The following is a 22700-nucleotide window of genomic DNA, read 5'->3' as shown; positions in this document are numbered from 1 at the left end:
ACTACTGCAGGAAAAGCACCAATCACAAGTCAGCTATTTTGGCGTGAAGTTTAGAAAGAGGCAGAGAGCCAGTCAGAATGCAACTGGCAGAACGCTGACAGTGAGGCCAGCTTTATGCACTTAAAATATCAGAGTCTCCGTCAACTTGTGGGCAAAGCGTCTGTGGCTGAAATTAGGGGAAGTCCAATATGGAATAACTTTCTAGAACGGTTTGTTAATAGAAGGTGAACAAGCTCATTAACAAAAGTAGGCAATAAATCCAGCAAAACACAAACAATGATTATGAATCAGAGCAACACTTTTGACTGGCTGCTTTTGACGTTCAAGACATGACTTGACAATGACAAATGACTGATCTTATTGGACATCAAATTTGTCTGTGGTAACTTCAAATCAATTTCCAATCGAAGGTAGAAGTTCAGTCAACACTCTCAGAACTGAAGAGTTGACATGATACTTAAGAAATAAAAAACACTTTGAACATGACCACTGTCGTGGGTTTACAAATATATTTTCTTAAAAAAACTTCTTTGTTGACAAGACACTGAGGTCATTCATTTCTCTGCAAGGTACATTAAGGAGTTAATTAGCAAATAAAAATAGTTGCCTAAAGTCATTAGCCTCGGGCAGATAAATATGTATTTCTAAGCCACAACAATTAAACTCCAACTCGATACAGCATTTCATAAAATGCATTAAGCTACTCCATGCACGGCAATGCACTATATACAAAAGAGCTTAACATCTCATTGCCAGAAGAAAGGGGGAAATAAAACCTGATTAGAAATGGACATGCATTCATTTTAATGAAATTACATGTAGTATAAATCTCATTAGACATGTTATCACAACAGCATTATAAACAGTCTTAAAGGGTTTTAAACCCAGATATTTAGGTAGGCTATTGTACAGTACATATACATTTCAGGTATGTAGCAGATATTCATAACCTTATGGTTCAAACCTCCCAAAAAATATAAAAAAAATATATATATACAAAAAATAAAATAAAAAAAACAAAAAGGCTAAAAAGACGCATTTCACAATTTCTCATAATATTCATAAGTGCATGGCTGTACTTTGAGTACATTTCACAGAAGACAGCTGTCGGGATTGCAACTGACACTGACAGAAAGAAAACAGGAAATACAATGAGCAACGGTGACTTATTTGTATCAAACTAATAAATTAAAAACATGATGGATCTTAACGTGTCCTAAGAGGAACCAACTAGCAAAGTCTCCGAAGAAATAGGTGCGTAGTAAACTGAGAACTTCCTATATGTCACTTAAGTCGATAAATAGCTTTCAAGAAAACGTTAAAAGACAGATATAAGGAACAGAACTATCACTAGTCCTTCATGTTCAAATGAAAAGTAAAATAAATACAAGTGAATAGGAAGGATGAATAAAATAAAGAAGGTGGTAACATAATGTCCAAGTTAAGTGCATCATACAACTGTTTGCTGATTGTCCAGATAGCAGAGGTGTTCTGTAATAACATCAATGTAGAATGGGTTCCTCCTCTCCAATATGGCTGCAAGACAAAAACAAATCTTCTGGAGGTACAAGCTTCACATGCCTCAGGCATTTAGGGGCCAAATTAAGCATTACTTTTATTGGTGATTCATCGTCCCTGCCATCTTTGCAAATCAGCTCAAAACTAGGTGCAATCTATGTCCTCAATGTAATAGTGCTTTGCTAAGATCGAAATGATTTTTGTATAAATAAATAATAATCAAATTGTGGCAAAATGCAAAACAAAGATCCAAGATCTGAAGTCATCCTCATAAATCTTGTACATTTGGCCTAGTACTATTTATTATACTGAGGTTATAGAGATACTGATGCTGCTATTTGCATAAGAAACAATGTCATGGGTTAATAGATTGTACCTGGACATTTGGCCTTAACTATCTGCCATTTTTACATTCTGTTGAGTTTCTGACTGAATGCCTAGGGGCTAGTCTCAAACCCTTAAAATATTGTTCATGATACAAACATTTGAATATAGTGTATATTCCAAGGAGCCTCAAAGACCTCTCACTGGAACAATGTCTGAAGTGCTTTAAAGAAATGCTGATTGCTGTTTTTTTTAAAGAAAATAAAATAAAAATGCACCCCTTTCTGAAGTAACAGCCACCTCAGTTACATGGCCTTACTGCTACAGCTCTTATGCTGGTAGAGCTAGGTTGCATTAGGAAAACCAACTGTTCATCCACAACAATAAAAAAAAAAAAAAACAAGATTTGCATCCATCAGCACGAAGGCAAGGTGTAATGGGATTTGCGGGATTTCTGCAGGACCAGTTGAACCTGTAGTCATGCAGTAGGGCCAGTGATCTGGCTGTTGTAATCTGCAGTTTCCATTTTGAGGATGTAAGGGATTATACTGTCGATGGGCACGTTCCCAATTAAGCCGGTGAAGAAGAGTTCCTCTGTTATACTGGAGCTCATCAGCCTCAGCGCCGGCAGACGCATCAGAGTCCGCGCCAATCTGGAAAATCAGCCAGGAGAAGCAACGATTGAGAACAAGAGTACGAGCATAGAGATCTCAGATCAAATCATAAATCAAGGAAGGTACCTGTAAGTGTCATCTGGATAGGTCTTCTGTACATAATCCTGCAGCTCCATCTGAGCTTTCTCCTGGAACTTCTCAATCTGGCTGCTGCTGTTCAGGCCTGGGTGATCTGTTGTTGAAAAAAAATGTCACTTTGTACAAAGAAAAGTCTAATTTATATAAAACTATAAATAATAATAATAATGTTTGGCATGACTTTATGTTTGGAATCTATAAAATCATCTAGCTGCAAAACAAGACAACTTGAAATGGACTTATAACCTATTGCAAGTCTTCCATCCCTAAATTCTGACTTCCTAAAGATGTCATGCACCACAACTTACTTCAAAAGACTTTATACTGACACACATTTAAAAAAGTAATGATTCCTCATAAAAACTAGACTGGTTCAGTTTAACAAGGAATACAATGAAAATGAGGTAATATAGCAATTAAAAAAACTTGGAAATTGAAAGCCCTATTTCTCCAAATTTAATAATTCTAAGTATTTACCATTAAAAAAAATCTAAATGAAAAAAAAAAAAATAATAATAATAATGATAAATGAAGGCTCTAAAATGAGCTTCTTGCAAGCACAGTACTTATCTGCTGCCTGAGTGGTGCCGAGATACAATATATCAATATACTGTTTATGCTTGTTGTGTATATAATTTAACATATACAGAATACATCATATCTCTGTCACTGATTCAGAAAAATGGCTGATAAAGATGTTTACCAGGACTGAAGAGAACAATAGCTTTCAGGTAGGCGTACTCGTAGCCATCAGTCTCCAGCTTGGCCATGCTGTTACAGAACTCCTGCAGCTTCCAGATGTGCTCCATCACCAGTTTCACACGCTCACCAGACAACTTGTCTTTATGAAGGAGATGAGTTATTAGAGAGCCAGCTCACAATCTCACAATCTGTATGAACTGAAACACTATGCCCTACTTTGAATAAAACCAGAGTATTGCTTCCCTCTCTAAAACACAATTGTTTTACGCTGTCAACTCTTAACCACTCCACTAATGTTTGATACATGATTACATACACACATACACATACATATATATATATATTCTGAATAACTTTGGTTTTCACCAGGTAGAGATTTACTTATAAATATCAAATGTAAAAAAAAAAATAAATAAATAAGTGAAACTACTGACTTCAACAACATTAAATTATGTATAATAATTGTAAAATAATTCACTACTGTAAAATCAATATTGTCAAGATATTTTTCAAAATTTGCTGTTTCATACACTTGTTTTTTCTGTGATTTTCTAAGTGCTATCATACCGTCTTGTATGCTGGTCTGTAGATGATTTACGATGGCAGCCAAGATGGTGGAGAGGCTCATAACCTGAGCACACTGAGCCAGACCCAGCGTGAACAACTCATTCCAGCAGGCGCGTACCAAAGATGTGTTACACTCCTGCCTGCAGTACAAACATACAGAGAAATACAAATAAAATAGGAAACAGGCATAAAGGGCACTCATAAAGAATACATACAGCATCACCCACCCGAGAGCAGCAAACGCTGGTATGGAGCGTGCCCAGTGCATGGACAGAAACAGAAGACGAGATGCTGACTCACAAATGTAATGGACATTCAGATATTCTGGCATCGGACTGGGCATCGTCAGCTAAAGTACAGAAAGAACACAGAGATTCAGTTCAACACACGTTTATGTTTTTGTTAAGCTCTAAACAAATGTAATGTATTATCCTCTATATACTAAACTCACTATACCTCAGTAGTAGAGCTTTCATTTCACTAGAGAAGTTACTGAAAATTTCATTTAGATGCTACCTAATATCACCTACTACAGATGACTCTGATCTCCAATTCATACTGACATTTACCAGCTTATAGACAACAGTCTGTCAGTAAAGCACTGTCTGTACCCACCTTAAATGTGACGTGTGTGTCTGTTAGCAGAGGACCCTCCACTTCAATAAGCGGTGTAACCTGATCTCTGCTGATCACTTGTATTGTGGTCCCACCCACACAGTCAGTCTCTGACAGGTTTTGCTCCTCACCAACCTCAGTAGGGTTTAATGCTTTGGCCAGGGTGTCAAAGGCACTGCATGTACACACACACACGCTTCAGTATAAACACATCTTTAATTCATGTACAATGTGTACTCTCAACAAATAAAAGTTTCTCCCTCACACACGCACCGTACCGTGTGATTTCGCTGGCTGACTCCTCCTGCTGGCTGTCCGAGGTGTCACCATTATTGAGCGAGTCATTGAGACTGGCCAGTGACGTCACCACATTAGCCAGCGTCCCCAGATCACCATGACCTGCTTCTGCCTGAGGGTCAAATCATGCAGTTACATATATCAGTACCATTTTGGAATAAGACTACATTTATAAATGTTTATAATTTCTTTAGATTGATTTTAATGGTATTCATTAAAACTATTAATAACCAGTTACAACACAGAGAAAGGGCAACTAGTTATGTGCCAAATAGTGAACCCACATACATCTACTCTGTTAAACCTCAGATCTTGCCAGATACTGACCTTACTTTGCCTTCTCCATCAGTCGACAAAAACCCTGTCATCTTTATCACGTATTTGTTAATACATATAACCATTTTACCACCACGCTTAATCAATCAAACACCAAGAGTGTGTCCTTTATACATTAATTATAATGTAATGTGGTTTAACTTTACATGTGAAATGACTTAACTCTTATCTTATTCTTTATCTAAATTATATGACACTTGTAGTATTTAAAAAAAAAAAAAAGATCACTTTTGCCCTTTCTAACTGTTTTACAAATGGTTATTAATGACTTTTAAGGAGTTTACAATCTAATTAAAACACATAACATTTTTTGGTTTATGCCATAAACCTTTTAAAAATTAGTCTTATTTCAAAGTGGTACCAAAAAGTCTGTACTAACAATCTCATTAAACATGAATGTCATGTTGTTCCACAAATTACATAAATCATTCACTTTAATTAATTGATCTTTGTGCGTAAAAGAGCCTCCAAACATATCCTAAATCTTTAGAATTTATGCAGATCCTTTAAACTTATACAGAAAAAAACTGTTACCTTGTCATCTGTTGCTAAGAGTAATGTGCCATCAGCCTGAATGAGAGGTTGCTGGATTTTTACTAGCATTCCAGGGTCTAATAAGCCAGAGCTGCGAACATGAATATGATTGTGATAATATTAACAACAAATCAGAGAACAAAATGAAGAACCTTAAAAATCTTTAGCAAAAAGGTGGCATACACAGTGGATAGACAGAAGTGTGTGCTTTAAACACATTCTTAGAAAATATACACCACATATAAAAACACCTTTGCAAGAATAAACTGTATTTAAATAGATGATCAGATATGTTGCAAAAAGGGATGCTGTGTTCTGCACCTGTGCTCATATGCACATCTGTTTGAAATAATCTGTTGAACAGTAACATCAGCACATCTTACCGTGAGCCATCCTTCTCTGTGATGAATGTAGGGGTTGCTATAAGGGGACTTCGCAAATCTTTGCGGATGTAGATTTTCTCAGTGGAGGCAGCACAGTTAGCAGGCTTCTCTCTGGGCAGGTCTAATGGTTTCCTCTCACTCTGTACCGCTGTAGAACCACGCACAAATACATACACAATGCAGACACATTTTTGCGTTAGATTTAGCAAAATCTAAGTCTATCATTCTAAAGTAAGAATGAGTCCATCTGTATTTTACTTAATTTCCAATCAAAACAGCCAATAAATGCAAATTAAATAAGCACCATTTATAATGTTATTGTTGAGTTGAAAAACAAGCTCTGAAAAAAAAAAATCCACAGTTGTTTCTATTCAACCTTCCACTGTGAGAAGACCATTTACTGCCAAAGTTAAGAAAGGATAGCTGTCAAGGAGTTGTAACTGAGAACAGACTTAAACAAACTAAATGTGCAAACTAAACAAAGACGCTCTAGGTGTTGTCAGACGCATGGGCTGTGCTCAACATGACTCAATGTATTTGAGAATAAACTACTTACATCATGAGAAAAAGACAACTGCAACAGATTTCTAACACTGAACTTTAGAGGGATATCTCTGGAATATATGCAGTGGTATTCCAAAAAAATTCTAAGAAAACTGTGTGTGAGGATTAAAGTAAAAAAACTCACACTCCATCTTCATGCCCATCTCAAGGCACTTCTTGAGGCGACAGAACTGACAGCGATTTCGATGGTGTTTGTTGACCACACAGTCTTGGTTACTACGGCAACTGTAGGTCAGACTCTTCCTAACGCTTCGCTTAAAAAAGCCCTTACAGCCCTCACAGCTCACAGCCCCATAGTGCCTCCCTGAAATAAACACACAGACATAGAAATGTATTAAAATTAATACATTTAAATTTAAAAAAGTCTTGTTATATTTTACATTAAAAGCAGACTTGTGAAATCGCAGTGTGTGTGTGTGTGTGTATATATAGTGTGAGTTCATTTAATAAAATAGCACTATTTATAAGCTGGGTGCAATGCTTCTACCTGAAGCTTTATCTCCACAAACCACACAATATTCTACAGGCTGTGGTCTGCCCACCTCTCCACCTTTACCAAGGAGCCTCTCCACCGACACAGCATCTGTGACAAACTACAACACACAGCAGGTGAAGTCACCACCAATGCAAATATACAGCAGAGCACTGATATGGCTATGCATGCAAAATGTGTGTTAAATGTTTTGGTTAAGAGATTTACAAACTTTTACTGTAAATTTTCAGTTGGGATGGAGGCAAAAGGAGAGTGAGACATGTTAAGTTATTCTAATTTATGCAGTTTTACATAAACTATAATCAGGTGAATTGGTAACAGGTGAGATTATCGTTATTAGGTTTGAAAAAGAGCATCCACCAAAATTTTTGTTTCTGCAACAATGGGTTATGGCCTTTGAAATTGGTGTGACAACTGTCATTCAGCTCAAAAGACATTTTTTAAATGCAAAATTGCCAAGAATTTACAAACCCCGTTTTTAGAAAAGCTGGGACACTGATGGGTGATGGAAGAAACCAAAGTCTAGCAAAGTTCTGTAATGGTACATAAAAACTGGCAACATGTCAGTGACCGGACTGGGTTTAAAAACATTACTCATAAATAGTAGAGTAAAATCAAAGCCAGTAAATTGAGGATTTCATCATCTACAATACATAATATTATTAAAAGATTCAGAAAATTTGGATGAATCTATAAATGCAAGGGACAAGACCCAAAACCAGTATTGGCTGACTGTGGTCACTCATTCCAAAACCACTGTCTGTGAACACAGTTTGTTGCTGCATCAACAAATGCAAGTTAAAACACTGTGCAAAGTAGATTTCATATACAGCTTCCAGAAATGCCACCACCTTCTCTGGGTCTTCATATTGTCTGACATTAAAGATTGTTCGGTGGTCTGATCAAAAGTTGCAGTTATTTTGGAAATCATATATGCCACGTCCTTCTGTCTAAAGAGGAGGGGGGAAAACCAGCTTTTGATCATCTGTGATGATTTGGGGGTGCATTAGTCCACATGACACACACATATTTATATATGTTTAGGAGCAACATGTTGCCATCCAGACCTTGTCTTATTCAGGCCTTTCTTATTATTTCAGTAAGACAAATCAATTCACCTTCTGCATGGGCCACAACGGCATGGTTCTTTAGTAAAAGTGTTTTAAACTAGTCCAGACTTGTCATGCATTGAATAACATTTGCTGTATTATGAAATGAAACACACTATTATGGAGACACTAAACTGATAAGCAGCTGAATTCCTATAACAAGCAAGAATGGGAAAATGTCTCACTTTCAAAACTACAGCAACCGGTCTCCTAAACCTTTACAGTGTTGTTAAGAGAAGAGGTAGTCAGTGATAACACTGGAAAATTTGTGTATGTACATTTGTGAGGTGAAAAAAGGTTCAAGATGATTTTAAAAAAAGATAGAAAAAGAACATTTTGGTTTTTAGTGAATTTTAGAAAAAAAAACCCAACTTTTCAGGAAACAGGTTTTGAAGCATAAACCTCCTGCCTAGGTCACTATCAATATACAGTCATATTTGCAAACGTTTGAGCACCATTGGCCAAATTATACGTTTTTTGTCTTTAGGAGATGATAGATGATAGGTCTCCCTACATATACAGTTGTGTGTTATGTATTTATGCAAAATTTAGACTATGTTACAATATAATATGGCATTGTGTAAGAGAGAGTGTGTGGTTTATGGTTTTACCTGTATTCTGCCAGGGACCAAATTGTCAGCCGTTGTAAAGATAAGCTGTTTGGTGCTGGGGCTGTCAGGGGACGCCAGGATAACTTTTCCTGCTCCTGTTCCATCATGAGCTGCCAGTATAAACTGCTGCTTTGGCACAGTTGCAGGATCCACCGCTGTTACAATCTGGATCTTTTGGCCTGTCTGCTGGTCTGTTACTATCTACATGAATGAGAGAAAAAAAAAGAGAGAGAAAGAGAAAGAAAGAGAGAGAGAGAGAAAGACAGAGAAAGAGAGAGAGGGAAAGAGAGGGGGAAAGAGAGAGAGAATGATTATTCATATGACACAGTTCACATTTAAAAGTTCTTAGTACCTAAAAGTGTGGAGGAAAGACTGAATACCACGTGAACAAAAAAATCCAATGTGCTGGTTATTCCTAATTAAATAAGACAATGCGGTGTGTGTGGTTGTACCTGTATTCTCTGTGGTGTGGTAACGGAAGGGTCAGTGGAGATGATCTGAATGCGCTGAGGAGAAGCATTCATCACTGGGCTGTCTGAAGGAGATGACTGCATCTGTAAAGCACACACACACACGCACATACACAAACCTACGTTTTAATCACAATGATATCATTCACATCACATACACGCAGAGCAAAGAAAGAAACAGGGGGCAAGATGTCCTCTTGCTAAACTCTCCCTATGAGGGTCAAGTGCAGTGTTTCCATGGTGACCAGTCATCCTACTCAAAGAGCTCTATCAAACAGTATAACAAATATTGGCCTGTCTTTTAAATAAGGTAAGATAATATATTCTAAAATAGAATTTGAACTGAGTATTTTAGTTTTTTTTACAGCTAGATAGTAAGTACATAAAAACACATATATGATGTTCATGTATCAACACAGCTAGTGATCAGAAGTTGTCAGAAGTTTTAATAAATTACTATACTTTAATTTCATTTCTTTAGAACTGTGACTACAAAACAGTGTTTAATTAGGGCAAATACTCTAAGAGAGCATCTACAGACAGATAAAACAGAAAGGCGTGGAATCTGGAAAGCTGTCTCACTAAAACTAACTACCCACTCACGTTTCCAGCCAATTCTTCTATCACTATAACAAGAGTAGGGAAATAATCATTTGTTTCACACAATATGGTAGTGTCCTTTTTAGCTGTTTACAACCCACAGGATATTTAGGGCTGTTCAGACTTCAGATGTTTATATTCCTTTATACACACAGAATCTGTTAATGTAAATTACTATTAAACTTAATTAACCTATAATCTCAATACTACATGGTTAAACTACACATATACGGGGGGTCCTCGACTTACAAAGTTGATCTGTTCCTACGTCGCGTCGTAAACCGATTTTCGGTTTAAGTCGGAACATACGTACATACTGTACGTAAATAACATACTGTAAGCACTTATCCTATCCTAACACCTATCCTCCTCGGTCCCGAGCCGCGTAACCGTGTATTCTTCCGCCGCGCACACCACACACGATGTTCGCGTTACGACGTTTACGACACAAAACCACTTCGAAACAAGGCTTTATATAATAAATGGCAGATGTGTCGTAACCACGAAATATTGTAACTCGGGACTGACGTAACCCGAGGACCTCCTGTAACATAAATCATACGGAATACTGAATGTCACATTCTAATAGCAATAATGATCTGGAAGTTGAATATTCTGGGCATTTATTTGTTTAAAGGGACAATCCCTAATGCCATTTTATACAACAGCAAAGCAATCTTCATTTATTTCTTCATCAGGTATACTGCCTATGGCTTGCCTTATATTTTGTTTTTTTTTCAGACAAAACGGTAGATCTTTGGTACTGGAGACATGACATCAAATATGAAAGAAAAGCTGTGACCTTTAGTGGAATATATAATGGGGCTCAAAACGTGAATACCAAAAAAAATAGCTTTAGAATCATCACATAAAATACATGTCACCTCTATCCAGATTTAGCACCAGAGATGTGCTTTGTGCACAAATGTTAGCATGTCATACACCAGGTTAAAAACAAGTTGCAAGAAATATGCTCAACCTACGCTTTAAGGGGATGTCCCACTTGGAAACAAACACACACACACACTCACTCACCTCTGCAATCTGCTCAGTGGTCACTATCTGCTGAGCCAGCACCTCCACATTGGTTGTCATGGCGATATAAGGTCATTAGTGGTGTTTGATTGGACCAAGGCCAGTGCCAAATTTGTTATCAGTCACACCTGTATAAAACATTTACAAATCTATAAAAGGGTTTGCTATTGTTCTCTCATGTCCATTGTTTTAATTTGAGATTGTTTTACTTCATTCATTGTCACAATAATACACAGATCACTTTATTACTAATATGGGCTGAGTTTCTTAGAACAAAGCAGATTCTTAAGTTGTAGACTGAGCATCACAATGAACACCCTCTCCCTGTTAAGATGATCTTAACACTACGATGATTTGGGGAAACTGAGCCATGGTCATTACACAGATGTTCACTATACATTTTTTTCATATTAATTTAACAAAAAAAAGCATCAATATGCATATGTCTATTAATTTAAATTAATTGAACCCAGGTTGGGGCTGATCCACTTTGCATGCACTGACAGCTTCTACTGTTCTAGGAATTTATCATTCTAGATGTTAGAACTCGTAGTGGAAACTGATTGCATTCAGCCATGAGAACAACAGTGATGTCAAGTACTGATATTTAATTTGATGTTTTTTTTCCTGAATTGTAGCACCTAAAAAACACCATAATGCATCAACTGAACGTCCCTTGCCTGTATCATCTTGCACATTTCCTGGCACTGCTATTTTTACTCTGTTCCTAATGCACCTAGCTTAGAGGCTGAGGCAGCCTGAAGCATGGCGATGGGGTCAAACCAGCTCAGATTAATATCATTATTTGATATGCTTATGTAATGTGTCTTTGCCCTTGTAATAAGACAAAAAAAAAAACACAACTGAATACCTATGGCCTACAGTGCTACATTAAAAACCAGCATGCCCCTAATAGGTTTCACCACATGAGCTTAGGAACACTTTGACAAGCCATTGTAAATAAAAACGTTTGCTGTGAATGCACTGTATTTGAATACAAATGCAAATTAGTATTGTGCCATGTAGAGCGAAAACCATATCTCAACAATGCCTAGAAAGTTCATAGAATCCTCTATGCTCAAGTTCATCTGAGACGGCTTGATGTACTATAAAAACATGGTTTGTAGTCTGACAAATCAATTTTTCAGATTCCATATAGAAATTCTGAATGTTGTGCCTTCCTGGATAAAGGAGAAAAGGACCACCCACACTTTTACCAGTGTAAAGTTCAAAACCCAGCATCTGTCTTGGTATACTGGCTATTGTACATGACATGGGCAACATCTATGAAGGCACTATTAGCACACAGCCTTCTTGCATGTATTTTACAGGGGTGTCCATGATTATTTCAATATAACAATGCTAAAATACATACTGCAGAATAAAGGTGCCAGACTGGCTTACCTCCATCCTTATCTTTCCTTAAAAAAGCATGCAAAATATGCCAGGCCCTCTACAGCTGTGTAGCTGAAGGTTTGTATAACTGAAGAAAGGCAAAGGTTTACACTGAATCAATTTGTCTTAAATGTCCCCAAGCAATTAGGTCTAATAAAGATAATTTCTCAAACTCACTTTTCTAACCATTTCATTGTGTTTAGCATTTTACATACTATCCTAAATTATCTTGGAACGGAAGGTGTCCATCTGTTGCTCTGCAGTCTTCTGCACGATCAGGACCCCCAGAGAACCACCTCAGTGTAGGTATTATTGGGGTGGTGGATCATTCTCAGAACTTCTGTGACACTGTGGTAGTGGTGGTGTGTTGCACTGGTACAAGTGGATCAGACAGAGCAGGGCTGCTGAAGTTTATACACAAAGTGTCCTCTCACTATACACTCAATACTATATTACAGAGAACTATCTGTTATTAGAAACCTTCTTGTCCTTCATCAGTGGGCACAGTGCAGTCGATCAGTAGAACTGAGGTATTTAAATACTCCAATGGCACCGCTCTGTCTGGTCCACTTGTACCACCAAGTGAGTGTCGCAGCAGTGCTAAGAATGATCCACCACCGAAATAATACTTGTGGTGGTCCTGACAGGTTAAGAGGGTGCTAACACTGCAGGTAAAGAAACGGATGGACTACTTTGTGCGACTTGCTGATATATATATGGTAAGCAGAGTTGATAAACTGGGCAATGAGTGAAGAATCAAGGAGGTGGCAACAATGTGTTGGCTGATCGATGTATGCTAACGTTAACTGTACACGTTAGTTACTTTATTTGCACATTTCAATAGTGACAACATAAGCACTATATTTCACTGGTTTGTGTTATGACATATACCAACGTGAAATGATGGATGAATTGTATAGAAGTATCCCTTTAGCTAAATGAAACATCGTTTGTTTGTATTCATTCAATTTGATACAAATAAGAATAAAATAACTGGCGCTGAACCGCCAGAGACTTCAGTCGTCCTCATGAATGTTCTTCTTTTTACAGAAATAACACAAAATGGAGAAGCTGGCAAACGGCCAACGTACGAACACAAGTCCCGAGCGTTTCATTACAAAACAATTGTGCACTGTTTCAGCAAAGACAGGAGAAAAGAGCGGGCTAAATTGAGCGGCTCTGCGGTTCTCTGTCCGCTGCGCTACGGAGAGAAGCGGAGAAAGCCGCCCCGCGCCCCCGGGATGTTAAAGGTAAAAGGGTCGGGTTCACAGCGCTATGCTACAAGCTATCGGTGCTAACAGCTACAGTAACATCATGGCGCTCGGTTCGTTTTCGCACAAAAAATGCAACACCCCAGTTCGAAAACCGTGCTCATAAGGAGCCGACAGGTAGAAAAGTGCAGCATTGTGTCTCACAACGGCTGCTTTTACAACCAGCCGTTATTTAATCCCCGATATACAATGGGCTTCTTATTTGAACTCCCCGGTCCACCTTAAACCGCGTAGCGGCTCAGTGCAAGTGTTGCACTGTTTAAGGTGGAACGAAGAGTTCGAGAAAGAAGCTGGCGAATAAGGAGCCTATTTTGAGGGAGCCGGAGGGGGAAAAATACGCGCTTATTCTGGAGCTCATTTTCAACGTTTTAAAATAATTCCGAAAATAAAAGCGCGACTTACCTGCAAGACTCGGCGAATTATCGGGAATTATTTGTTATTGTTTTTTTGGCTTGTGAAAGGTCATAGTTCGTGACCCCGTTTCGGCTGCAGGGAGGAGAGTTGTGTATTTTTTCTTTCTTTTTCAGCAGTCGCGGCCAGACGGCCTGACGTCACCGGTCTGCCTCCCCAGGAGCGCCCTGATTGGCTGAGGCGCCGCCCGGGACGGCGTTGATTGGGCAGTGTTAGGGTCTGTACAAAGACATCTTTGTAAAGATTTTTTTTGTATTCCCCAGAAAATACAATATTTTTGTATTCCTAATTATGAAAGTTACAACTAAATTAGCATATAATTATTTATTAGGTTATTCAAGACAGCACATCAGTGAAAAACGAGTTTTAACTTTATTAAATGAAAAATGGGTAGTATTTTTCTCATAAAATGTACAGCTTCAACGTAATTGAGATGTTTCACTGACCTGTAATAGGGAGAACAGAGCCTCTGTTTCTACTTCACTGCAATGTGTAACTTCTGGAGCCTTGATTTCAAGACAGTGTTGTAAAAGGGAATTAATCTCTGCAACTATAGGGGAAGCCCAGGAGCAAAAACAAGCAAACAAACAAACAAACAAACAAATCGCAACTAGTGCTACTTTAACAAGTCTATGTAGTGTTTTTGCTCTAGAAAATGTATCACATGGGGAATTAGTAGTCATTGCAATGGCTGAGGATTTCTGCTTTAAAATGGCAGCAGTCAGAAGTGGTTAGAGAAAATGAAGAGATGTGTTTTAGGTGGACTTTAATTATATTTACAAAGGATGTATAAACCAGTAAATCCTTTCTGTGTTTGATTTATTTATTTATTTAAGAATCTTTGACCTGCACTGCTTCTATAACCCTCTAAAATATTTTAGCAGGGAAGCCATGCAGAGCTCAGTGCTTTAGCAGATGAAAATGGTATTCATCTGCTGTAAATTACCCCAAAAAGCATAAATGATACCCTAACCTGTGTGCAAGATAATGTCAATGGCACTAAAACACCCCCACAGTGACAGAAATTTATGCTGTTTAAAAACATGGATGACTCTCTTTTAAATTATTTTTATTTTTATTTGTATTTTTTGGCTTGCTAAACACATTCTCAACATTCATTTTTCTATGAATAACCTGAGAGATTAACTCATCAGACCATAGTCAGCTCTCAGCCCATTTAAGATGAACCCAAGCTTAGAGAAATCTGGACAATATGGATACATGTGTTCTACCTGCGACTGCTGCAGTGCGCACTATAGTCCTTCAACTTTTCATTTGGGAATGGACTGACAATCTTTGCTGATTACAGCAGTTTGTCAAGGTTCCCAAGCCTGTAGGTGAGAGCCTATCCATCACCGAAGCATGGCATCTTATAATAGAGTGCTCTCTGAGGCACTGAAGGTCATGGCCATCAATTAGGTTTCTCAGCCTTACCTTTACTCATAGACGTCTACAGACTCCCCGCATCATTTGATGATATGTACCGCAGAGGGTGATTTTCAATTTTTATTTATTAGACTGTGTCAAATTCTGAGGAAATAACACATGTAAATTACAAGTGTGTGTGAGAGAGAGAGTGAATGAGAGAGAGAGACCTGCACATTATCGTCAGATGATACCAATTACTATGGAACTGCTGTGTGTGGTTTATTCAGAAGACAGAACCCTCCTTGTATTAACAGAGGGAACTACTCACATGACTTGGGCCTCACCCAACAGATTAACCAAATATAATTAGTACATCCTGGGCTGGTTCAGTGTTCGGAAAAATGAAAACACTCTAAGACTATGCTTAGACACAGAAGAGAAATTGTTCACAGTTAGGAGATTCTACTTTCTCAGTTTTACACAAGATTCAAAAGCTAAAGTGGGACAGAAAAGTAAGCAGTTTGATCTCCTGGACTAGCAGGAGAAAATATTGGGGGTAAGGAGTGGTGAGGGTATCGCTACAACATCCATGACCCATTAGTGTGTGTGTGTGTGCCTCTGTCTGTCTGCCAAGGATGATGTTATATATATTGAGTGAAAATGTATTGTATTGCAGTGCAATGACGATTAAATTTCAAGTTTAAGATGTATGTTTCCATATACAAGCATGAAGCAGCTGCCCATGAGCTTTAGGTCAGCATGCTCAATGCCATGTGTCAGCTAGAGGGGTTTAAAGCCACATCATTGGGCTGTGGAATTACATTCTTTGGTGGGATGGCGCTCTATAAAAGTACAGCTGACAAAAACTTGTATTGGCTTTTGTCATCCAGGATTTGACATCACTTCTAGAATGCAATCAATTCCCTCACACATTTGGGCTCTTTTGAATAATCCCATCCCACATATGTTTTTGGTTTTGATAAGAAACAGGAGAACCCAGAAGAAGCCCACACAGGCAAGAGGAGGATACACCAAACGCAAAGTGAACCGAGGCGTGGGTGGAACCAACAGTGACACTGAGACTACCTGTTGCCCCAACGTGTGCCCCCACCCCGAAATAACCTTGTCATTGTTAAACCCAAGCGTTGTGTACCCCTGAATTAGTAGAGTATTACTTTGATAATGGTAGCGTCTATGGTTCACCGCTAGATGGCACCATCGTCCCGCATAATTCTGCAAAGGTAGCGCAATGAATATTAGGAAAAGGAAACAACGGCGTTATCCCAATGTCTCCTAACTCACTCGTGTGTTCATATCTCCAGGGTTTAACGTGTATCTAGCTTGTTTATACGTCTTATTCTGAGCTCTGGTGGCTTAAAGAGGACATGGAAATGGAGAAGCGTCTGAGGGTTAAATAGAACGCACATACACCATATTTGGGGTGACTTTCTCGCGCTCATCAACCGAACATTTTCAGAGAATATTAACTAGCCATAAAGGTAAGTACCACATAGCCAATTTTACCATGTCCTTATACTGTTAAATATTTGGCTATAGCATTAAAATAAATGTGACGCCTTTTTTTTTTGAATGATCCATTCCACCTTAAACTATGTAATAGTTCCTAGTGTGGTGCGTCGGTTACTACATTAAAACTGCTGCGCTGTTTAAGGTGGAATGGACAATTCATACAAGACGCTGTCTCATTGAACAAAGACTTCAGGATTTAAAAAAATAAAAGTAAGGTATGATAGTGCTGATTATTTATTATTTATTATTTATTTGAACCTTTGGGAAGTTAATATAATTTACCATACATAGACGTGTAGTTTTATCGCTTGCTGCCCTTTTTGGTCTCATTATTAGCAGTAACTAAAAGGTAAGTTCAATTTAGGTATTATTTACATGCTGGTTCATTCTGAGCTGTAGGCACACTGCTGTGCTGGTAGTGTCAGCGTGGTGTGGTATGAGTGGATCAGTCACAGCAGTGCTGCTGGAATATTTAAATCCCTCAATATCATTGCTGGACTTTATTTGTTTGATCCACGTGGTGAAAGAGTGCCAATAAACTGTAGGACAACAAACATTACTTTCTGTACTTGGAGAACTACAAAGTGAACGTATGTGAAAAGTGGTGATAATATGATACAATAGAGAGAGCTTGTTGCCCTAAGTGTTAGGGCTGAGCTTTATATGAATTCATAAACGCAGTAAATGCAGCTATTTTAGCCCCGAAGCCAAGTATCATGCTTTTCTTAAGAGGCTTAGTTAGATAACAGTATTTTAAAGGAAATATCTTAAATAGACATATAAGTATAGGTCTTATATATACATATACAGTACTTGTGCAGTATGATAGTACAAAAAAAGCAATAATTTCCCATGCAATTATTTGTAACTGCACTGTTTTCTCTAGGTATGATGGTCCGTGGTCTGTGGGTGTGTAAAGTCCGTCTGTGGAAGCGTGGAGGGCATCCTGGGCTGCTGCCTATCTTATGCCTGCTGGTCTTCTTTTGTCTCCTGGCAGTCTTATTTGTGGACTACATTGAAATCTGGATCACTTCGTTAGGAATGAGTAGAACAGGACCTGCCCATGGAGTGGTTCTTCCTCAGAGCATGCCACCAACACGTCCAGAGGAGTATCTCCTCATGCCAAGTCCCCTCGTCTGCCAGCGTGCCAAGCCATACCTTATGACCTTGGTGACCTCAGCCCCTGATAACCAGAAGGCCCGGCAGGCTATCCGGGACACTTGGGGTGGGGAGGTGCAAGTCAGAGGTCACAGAGTCATGACTCTTTTCATGGTGGGTCAGACATCGGACCCTGGTCTGGCCAAGCAACTGGTGGAGGAAGCACGGGAGCGAGGGGACTTGGTGCAGGGTCGTTTTATGGACTCCTACGCCAACCTGACTCTGAAGACGCTATCCATGCTGGCTTGGGCTCGACGTTTCTGCCCCCAGGCTCGCTTCCTAGCCAAAGTGGACGATGACGTGATGTTTAACCCCAGTGCACTGTTGCGATATCTCACCTCTAACTGGGGAGGCTCAGAAAATGAACTCCCAGAACTTTACATTGGCCGGGTTCACATGAGAGTGGCCCCAGACCGCAATCCGGCCAGCAAGCACTTCATGTCTGAAGATTTGTTTGGAGGATCAGTTTTCCCTGACTACTGCAGCGGAACAGCATATGTTCTTTCTCGGCCAGCGGTGCTAAAAGTATCACTAGCTGCCACTGCGTTGCACTTACTCAAACCTCTGCCTCCTGAGGATGTGTTTGTGGGTTTGTGTGCCCATGCGGCAGGTATCACCCCCACCCATTGCCCTTACTTCTCTGGGGGTCCATCCGTGCCATATGGACGCTGCTGCTACCAGGCCATGGTGTCGGTCCACCACACTAAGCCAGAAGAAATGCTCCGCTACTGGGCAGAGGTCCATTCCACAACGCCATGCTCCTGGTTTGGAGTCCAGACCTCACTTGGCATTTGCAAAGTGAGATCATTTTTTGGTGATTTGCTGGGCTTTCAGTGATAAATTTCCGGAGAAATTCCAGAAGATACAGCAAAGGAACATACAAGACCTCAGAGTCTGAAGAACCACAGATGGAACAAAAGGAATCAATGTGGGTTGTTACAATGTAGCTTTATTTTTATAATGTGCCAGATGTTCAACCATTACTTGAATGTACCGTAATGCACTGAAGTTAGAGAGAATTCCTCATTTATTACATTTAATTAAGCCACCAAGTACAACTTGTTCGTTTTAAAGAACCAGAGGAAAATAACTATATTTAAACCAAAATTAAACAGATGTCCCAAGAATTAAATAACTTTTTTTAAAGAATGTTTCCAGACCTCCAAGATGCTGGTTTAGTGTTTTGCTTCTCACTATCTGAGGAATACAAAATATGATCTCCTAGCTTTCAGTTGTTTTCTCACAGTGGCGAGACGGACAGAAACACTTATGAATCTTTCCAGATAAGGAGCCAGTGTTTAGCTCCATTTACACCTTTATCACGAAGATGAAAGGTTTATGTTGACAGTTTTAGTGATCTATCAGGAGTTAATTTCCCTTTATTTAACTTAATTAGTTTTAAACTCTAGTTTTGTGAACTCTTGAAGAACAAATAACTTGTACTTAATGGTCAATTTATTGGAAATGTAATAGATGAAGGATACTTTCTGAAGGGGGGCCCAATACTATATGTGTAAAGACTATTCCCTGAACACATGCCTTTAGTTGGTGTCAAGTATTGTCCACCTACTTTGTCGTTATATAATGTTTGCTGTGTAGTGCAATCTGCAATCAGTCCTGATATTAATCCCCTTATTGTGCTTTACCTATGCTGAGAGTGCACTGAACACAGTACTAAGAAACTGTTTTCTATATTTTGTGTATATACATATGTAAGTTATGTAACACTTATTTTATTTTGCACAAGAATATTGTATTGAAAAGGGAATGCACTGGACTGTTATTAACTGGTTTAATTTCATAAAACCCCAGTGGTCTTCCTTAAGGATGCCTTCTGGAATAGCACATGATGCCTAGGAAGACTTTTTGTTTGATTTTAACGCAGTTTAAATGGATCGTTCACAGAGTTCAATAGTCAAACTTGTCACAGTTCTGTTAAAACCCTCCCTTGCTTTTATGGCATTTTATCTCATTGAATGACTTTTGCACTTGGCCTGATGCACATTGGCAAAACTAAATATGTAGTGTAGAGGTAACTGAGTCTGAATGGTAAACCTGATTCATTTACATCCAGTTAAATACATTTTAATATACACCAAAGGTGTGGACACTTGCCCGTCCAATATTCTTTTCAAATTAAATGTGTTAAAAGGTAATTTGTACCTTTTGGTTTAAAATCTGAAAGTATCAATTCATACCCTACATATGGTTTTGTGCATCACATCCTTGAACCCATGGGCAACCACTCCAGAGTGTACCATATTTTTAGCATGTACACAGCTAAAGTAGAACAGCGATTCTCAATCTAGGATTTAGAGAACCATCCTCATGTGGTACGTTAGGTGACATATGAACATTTATTATATTCACTGGAAAAACGATTGAATAACTGAAAAACTGATATTTTCATGTGTAAATAACAGTTTCAGAGTTTAATCATTCTTTTTTTTTCAATAAAATATTTTTTTTCACATTTAAAAACAATGTTCTACTTAATGATCTGAAGCAGTGCACAAGTAAAAAAAAAAGAGATATACCTTTATTCTAATTAGAAACTGAACAACATGCACTAAACACTCAGGTACACTAAGATACATTTTGCAAACTCTAAGAAATGGAAATATATGCAAAATATAGTAGAATTCACAGAAATACCAGAATTTTTTTCTGGACCATGGAGCTATGCAAAGTCATGTAATAGAATGCCTCGTGGAGAAAGTGAAAAAGAGGTCAGGTTCTTAAAGTAGTACATCATCAAATATCCTAACACTTCAAAGACAGAATATAAACACAGAGGTAAAATACAGTTAGGTGAACAAACCTTTTTAGTTAAACTTGGACAAACAACATTGAAAAAGAAGTGCTTCTGTATTTTCCAGACCAAATGGTAAAATTGAGATTACATTAGCAGTAAATTGTGTCTATGTTATTTTAAGTCATGCTTTATGTTTTGTGTATGTGATGTGATATAGTCATTATCCAGCCATTAAAAAGTGAACACTCGGCTGGTGATTTTTTTTAAACTCGTCTCGGACCGGTAGTGCAGTGTGTGTAACAGATGTGTACAGATTTGTAAAATTGGCCAGCATATGTTTGGCGTATATTACCCAGAAGAGCAAGTCTAGAAGACCTTAAGGGATTGTCACATTCAGCTAAGTGCATGCAATGTGAGAACCCTTTTTAAATGCATCAATGCCATCACAGCATTTAAAATAATGTATTTTAATTTCCATGAGAGAAGATAATAAAAGTCTTAGGGTATTAGAAGGTTTAAATAGAACTATATAGATTGCATACTACAGTTAGAACACACAGCAAAGACATCAAATGACTTATATATTGATACCTGTATCTCATCCGTTGAAAAAGCCATTAAAATGTGGTTGGGCCGAGGTTGACAGAGATGGATTTAAGCTTAACGTTTAACTAAATTGCCACATACGTTGCTATGGATAAACTGGTTATAAATCTAGACTTGTGCTAAATTTATGACAAGGAAACTAGATAAAATATCCAAAACCCATAAATCTGTGTAATCAAATTGTAAATGAAGCTTGGTGTGTATTACAGCTCCCATTATTTTTAGACCTGCTTTTAATTTTAATATTTTTCCACTCCTCCAATTTAAGTCTTATAAGTTGGTTGGATTTTTCTGCACGATCCACGTAATTCCAAATATATTTAGCTTCATAAGTGAAATCCAGATATGAGCGTTTATGGCCTGTTTTAATTACATCTAACTGTGGATAAGATCACCAAAACCAGTTCAATCAGTGTGTGCAAAGTCACTTCTTTATCACAGCAGTTTGAATATGCCGACTGCTTTTTTGAAGACTCTAGTTATGTTCAAGTTGAAAGTGTGTTCATATTTCATGATCCACATGAACTTGTGTAAACTGCTGTACAACATGGATTTGTATGTAATAGGTCACCAATAAAGAGCAGAATTCAAATTTCTGGGTTTATGCAAAACAGATTTGGAAAAAAAGTTTGTTCATGGTTAATCTATCAAACATTAAGATTAAATTTAAAGACAATTAAAATTGACTCCACTGTAGGCCTGAGGTCCCGTTATGCTTTAGTATGTGAACTTTCAAATGTGGTCAAAGTGCTACAAAGAACAGACCACACTGCATTGTTCTCCGTCTGCCCAAACAGCCTTGTTCAGAACTAGTTTCAGCACCTGATCCTTTAAATGAGAACGAGGGAGGAGCAGAAGCTCTGGATTTTAGCCATTGATATTTGGTTCTTTTTCTTCTCAGTTTAATCAGTATTTTGATCAGTTTAGCATCATTTAACTTTGCCTTTATACTCTCACATAAATACAGTCCCTTTGCAGTGTTTGGAGAGACTCAGACTAGGGGACAAGACAATTCTGAAGTGTGCAATTTAGAACATTTTGTGTCTTGGTCAACACAAAACTGACCAGGTTGTTTTATATAATTGCTTGTGGATTGGTAGATGCATTGTTTCCCCCTTAAACTTTAAATAGACATTTTATAAAAACAATTGACATCAAGTGGCTGGCTATGTAACATTAGTTTTATGTAATATTTGCTATTCTCTATGTAATAGAAACATTGGATATTAACCTGTATAAAAATACCATGCTACATAAACATACAGTACAGCTATTCTATATTCTACAAACAGGTTT

At 38.1% G+C, this 22700-nt stretch overlaps 2 protein-coding genes across 3 annotated transcripts; one reads left to right on the top strand and one right to left on the bottom strand.

Moving 5' to 3' along the window:
• Positions 1-474: 474 nt before the first annotated feature.
• Positions 475-14099, bottom strand: nr2c2 (nuclear receptor subfamily 2, group C, member 2). Its single transcript, XM_066643564.1, has 15 exons — positions 13979-14099; positions 10911-11038; positions 9258-9359; positions 8806-9006; positions 7080-7185; positions 6717-6896; positions 6029-6176; positions 5646-5736; positions 4757-4887; positions 4479-4653; positions 4091-4212; positions 3864-4003; positions 3298-3435; positions 2583-2688; positions 475-2495 (listed from the first exon to the last, which is right to left on the bottom strand). Exons 2-15 carry the CDS (start codon positions 10968-10970, stop codon positions 2321-2323), a joined length of 1875 nt encoding a protein of 624 aa, XP_066499661.1. The 5' UTR covers positions 10971-11038; positions 13979-14099; the 3' UTR covers positions 475-2320.
• Positions 13507-21995, top strand: b3galt4 (UDP-Gal:betaGlcNAc beta 1,3-galactosyltransferase, polypeptide 4). 2 transcript variants are annotated; one of them, XM_066643566.1, is made up of 4 exons: positions 13507-13555; positions 14107-14204; positions 16678-16854; positions 17772-21995. In XM_066643566.1, the coding sequence occupies exon 4, from the start codon at positions 17774-17776 to the stop codon at positions 18878-18880; it is 1107 nt and encodes a 368-aa protein (XP_066499663.1). In that variant the 5' UTR covers positions 13507-13555; positions 14107-14204; positions 16678-16854; positions 17772-17773; the 3' UTR covers positions 18881-21995. The 2 variants fall into 2 exon arrangements, with proteins under 2 accessions (XP_066499663.1, XP_066499662.1); XM_066643565.1 differs by lacking the exons at positions 13507-13555; positions 14107-14204 and having other exon boundaries at positions 16146-16854.
• The last annotated feature ends 705 nt before the right edge of the window (positions 21996-22700 follow it).

Source organism: Hoplias malabaricus, chromosome 14, assembly GCF_029633855.1.
Source record: "Hoplias malabaricus isolate fHopMal1 chromosome 14, fHopMal1.hap1, whole genome shotgun sequence".
Lineage (NCBI taxonomy): Eukaryota > Metazoa > Chordata > Actinopteri > Characiformes > Erythrinidae > Hoplias > Hoplias malabaricus.
Note: the sequence above shows the minus strand (reverse complement) of the source record. Positions and strands in the feature narration are given on the sequence as shown.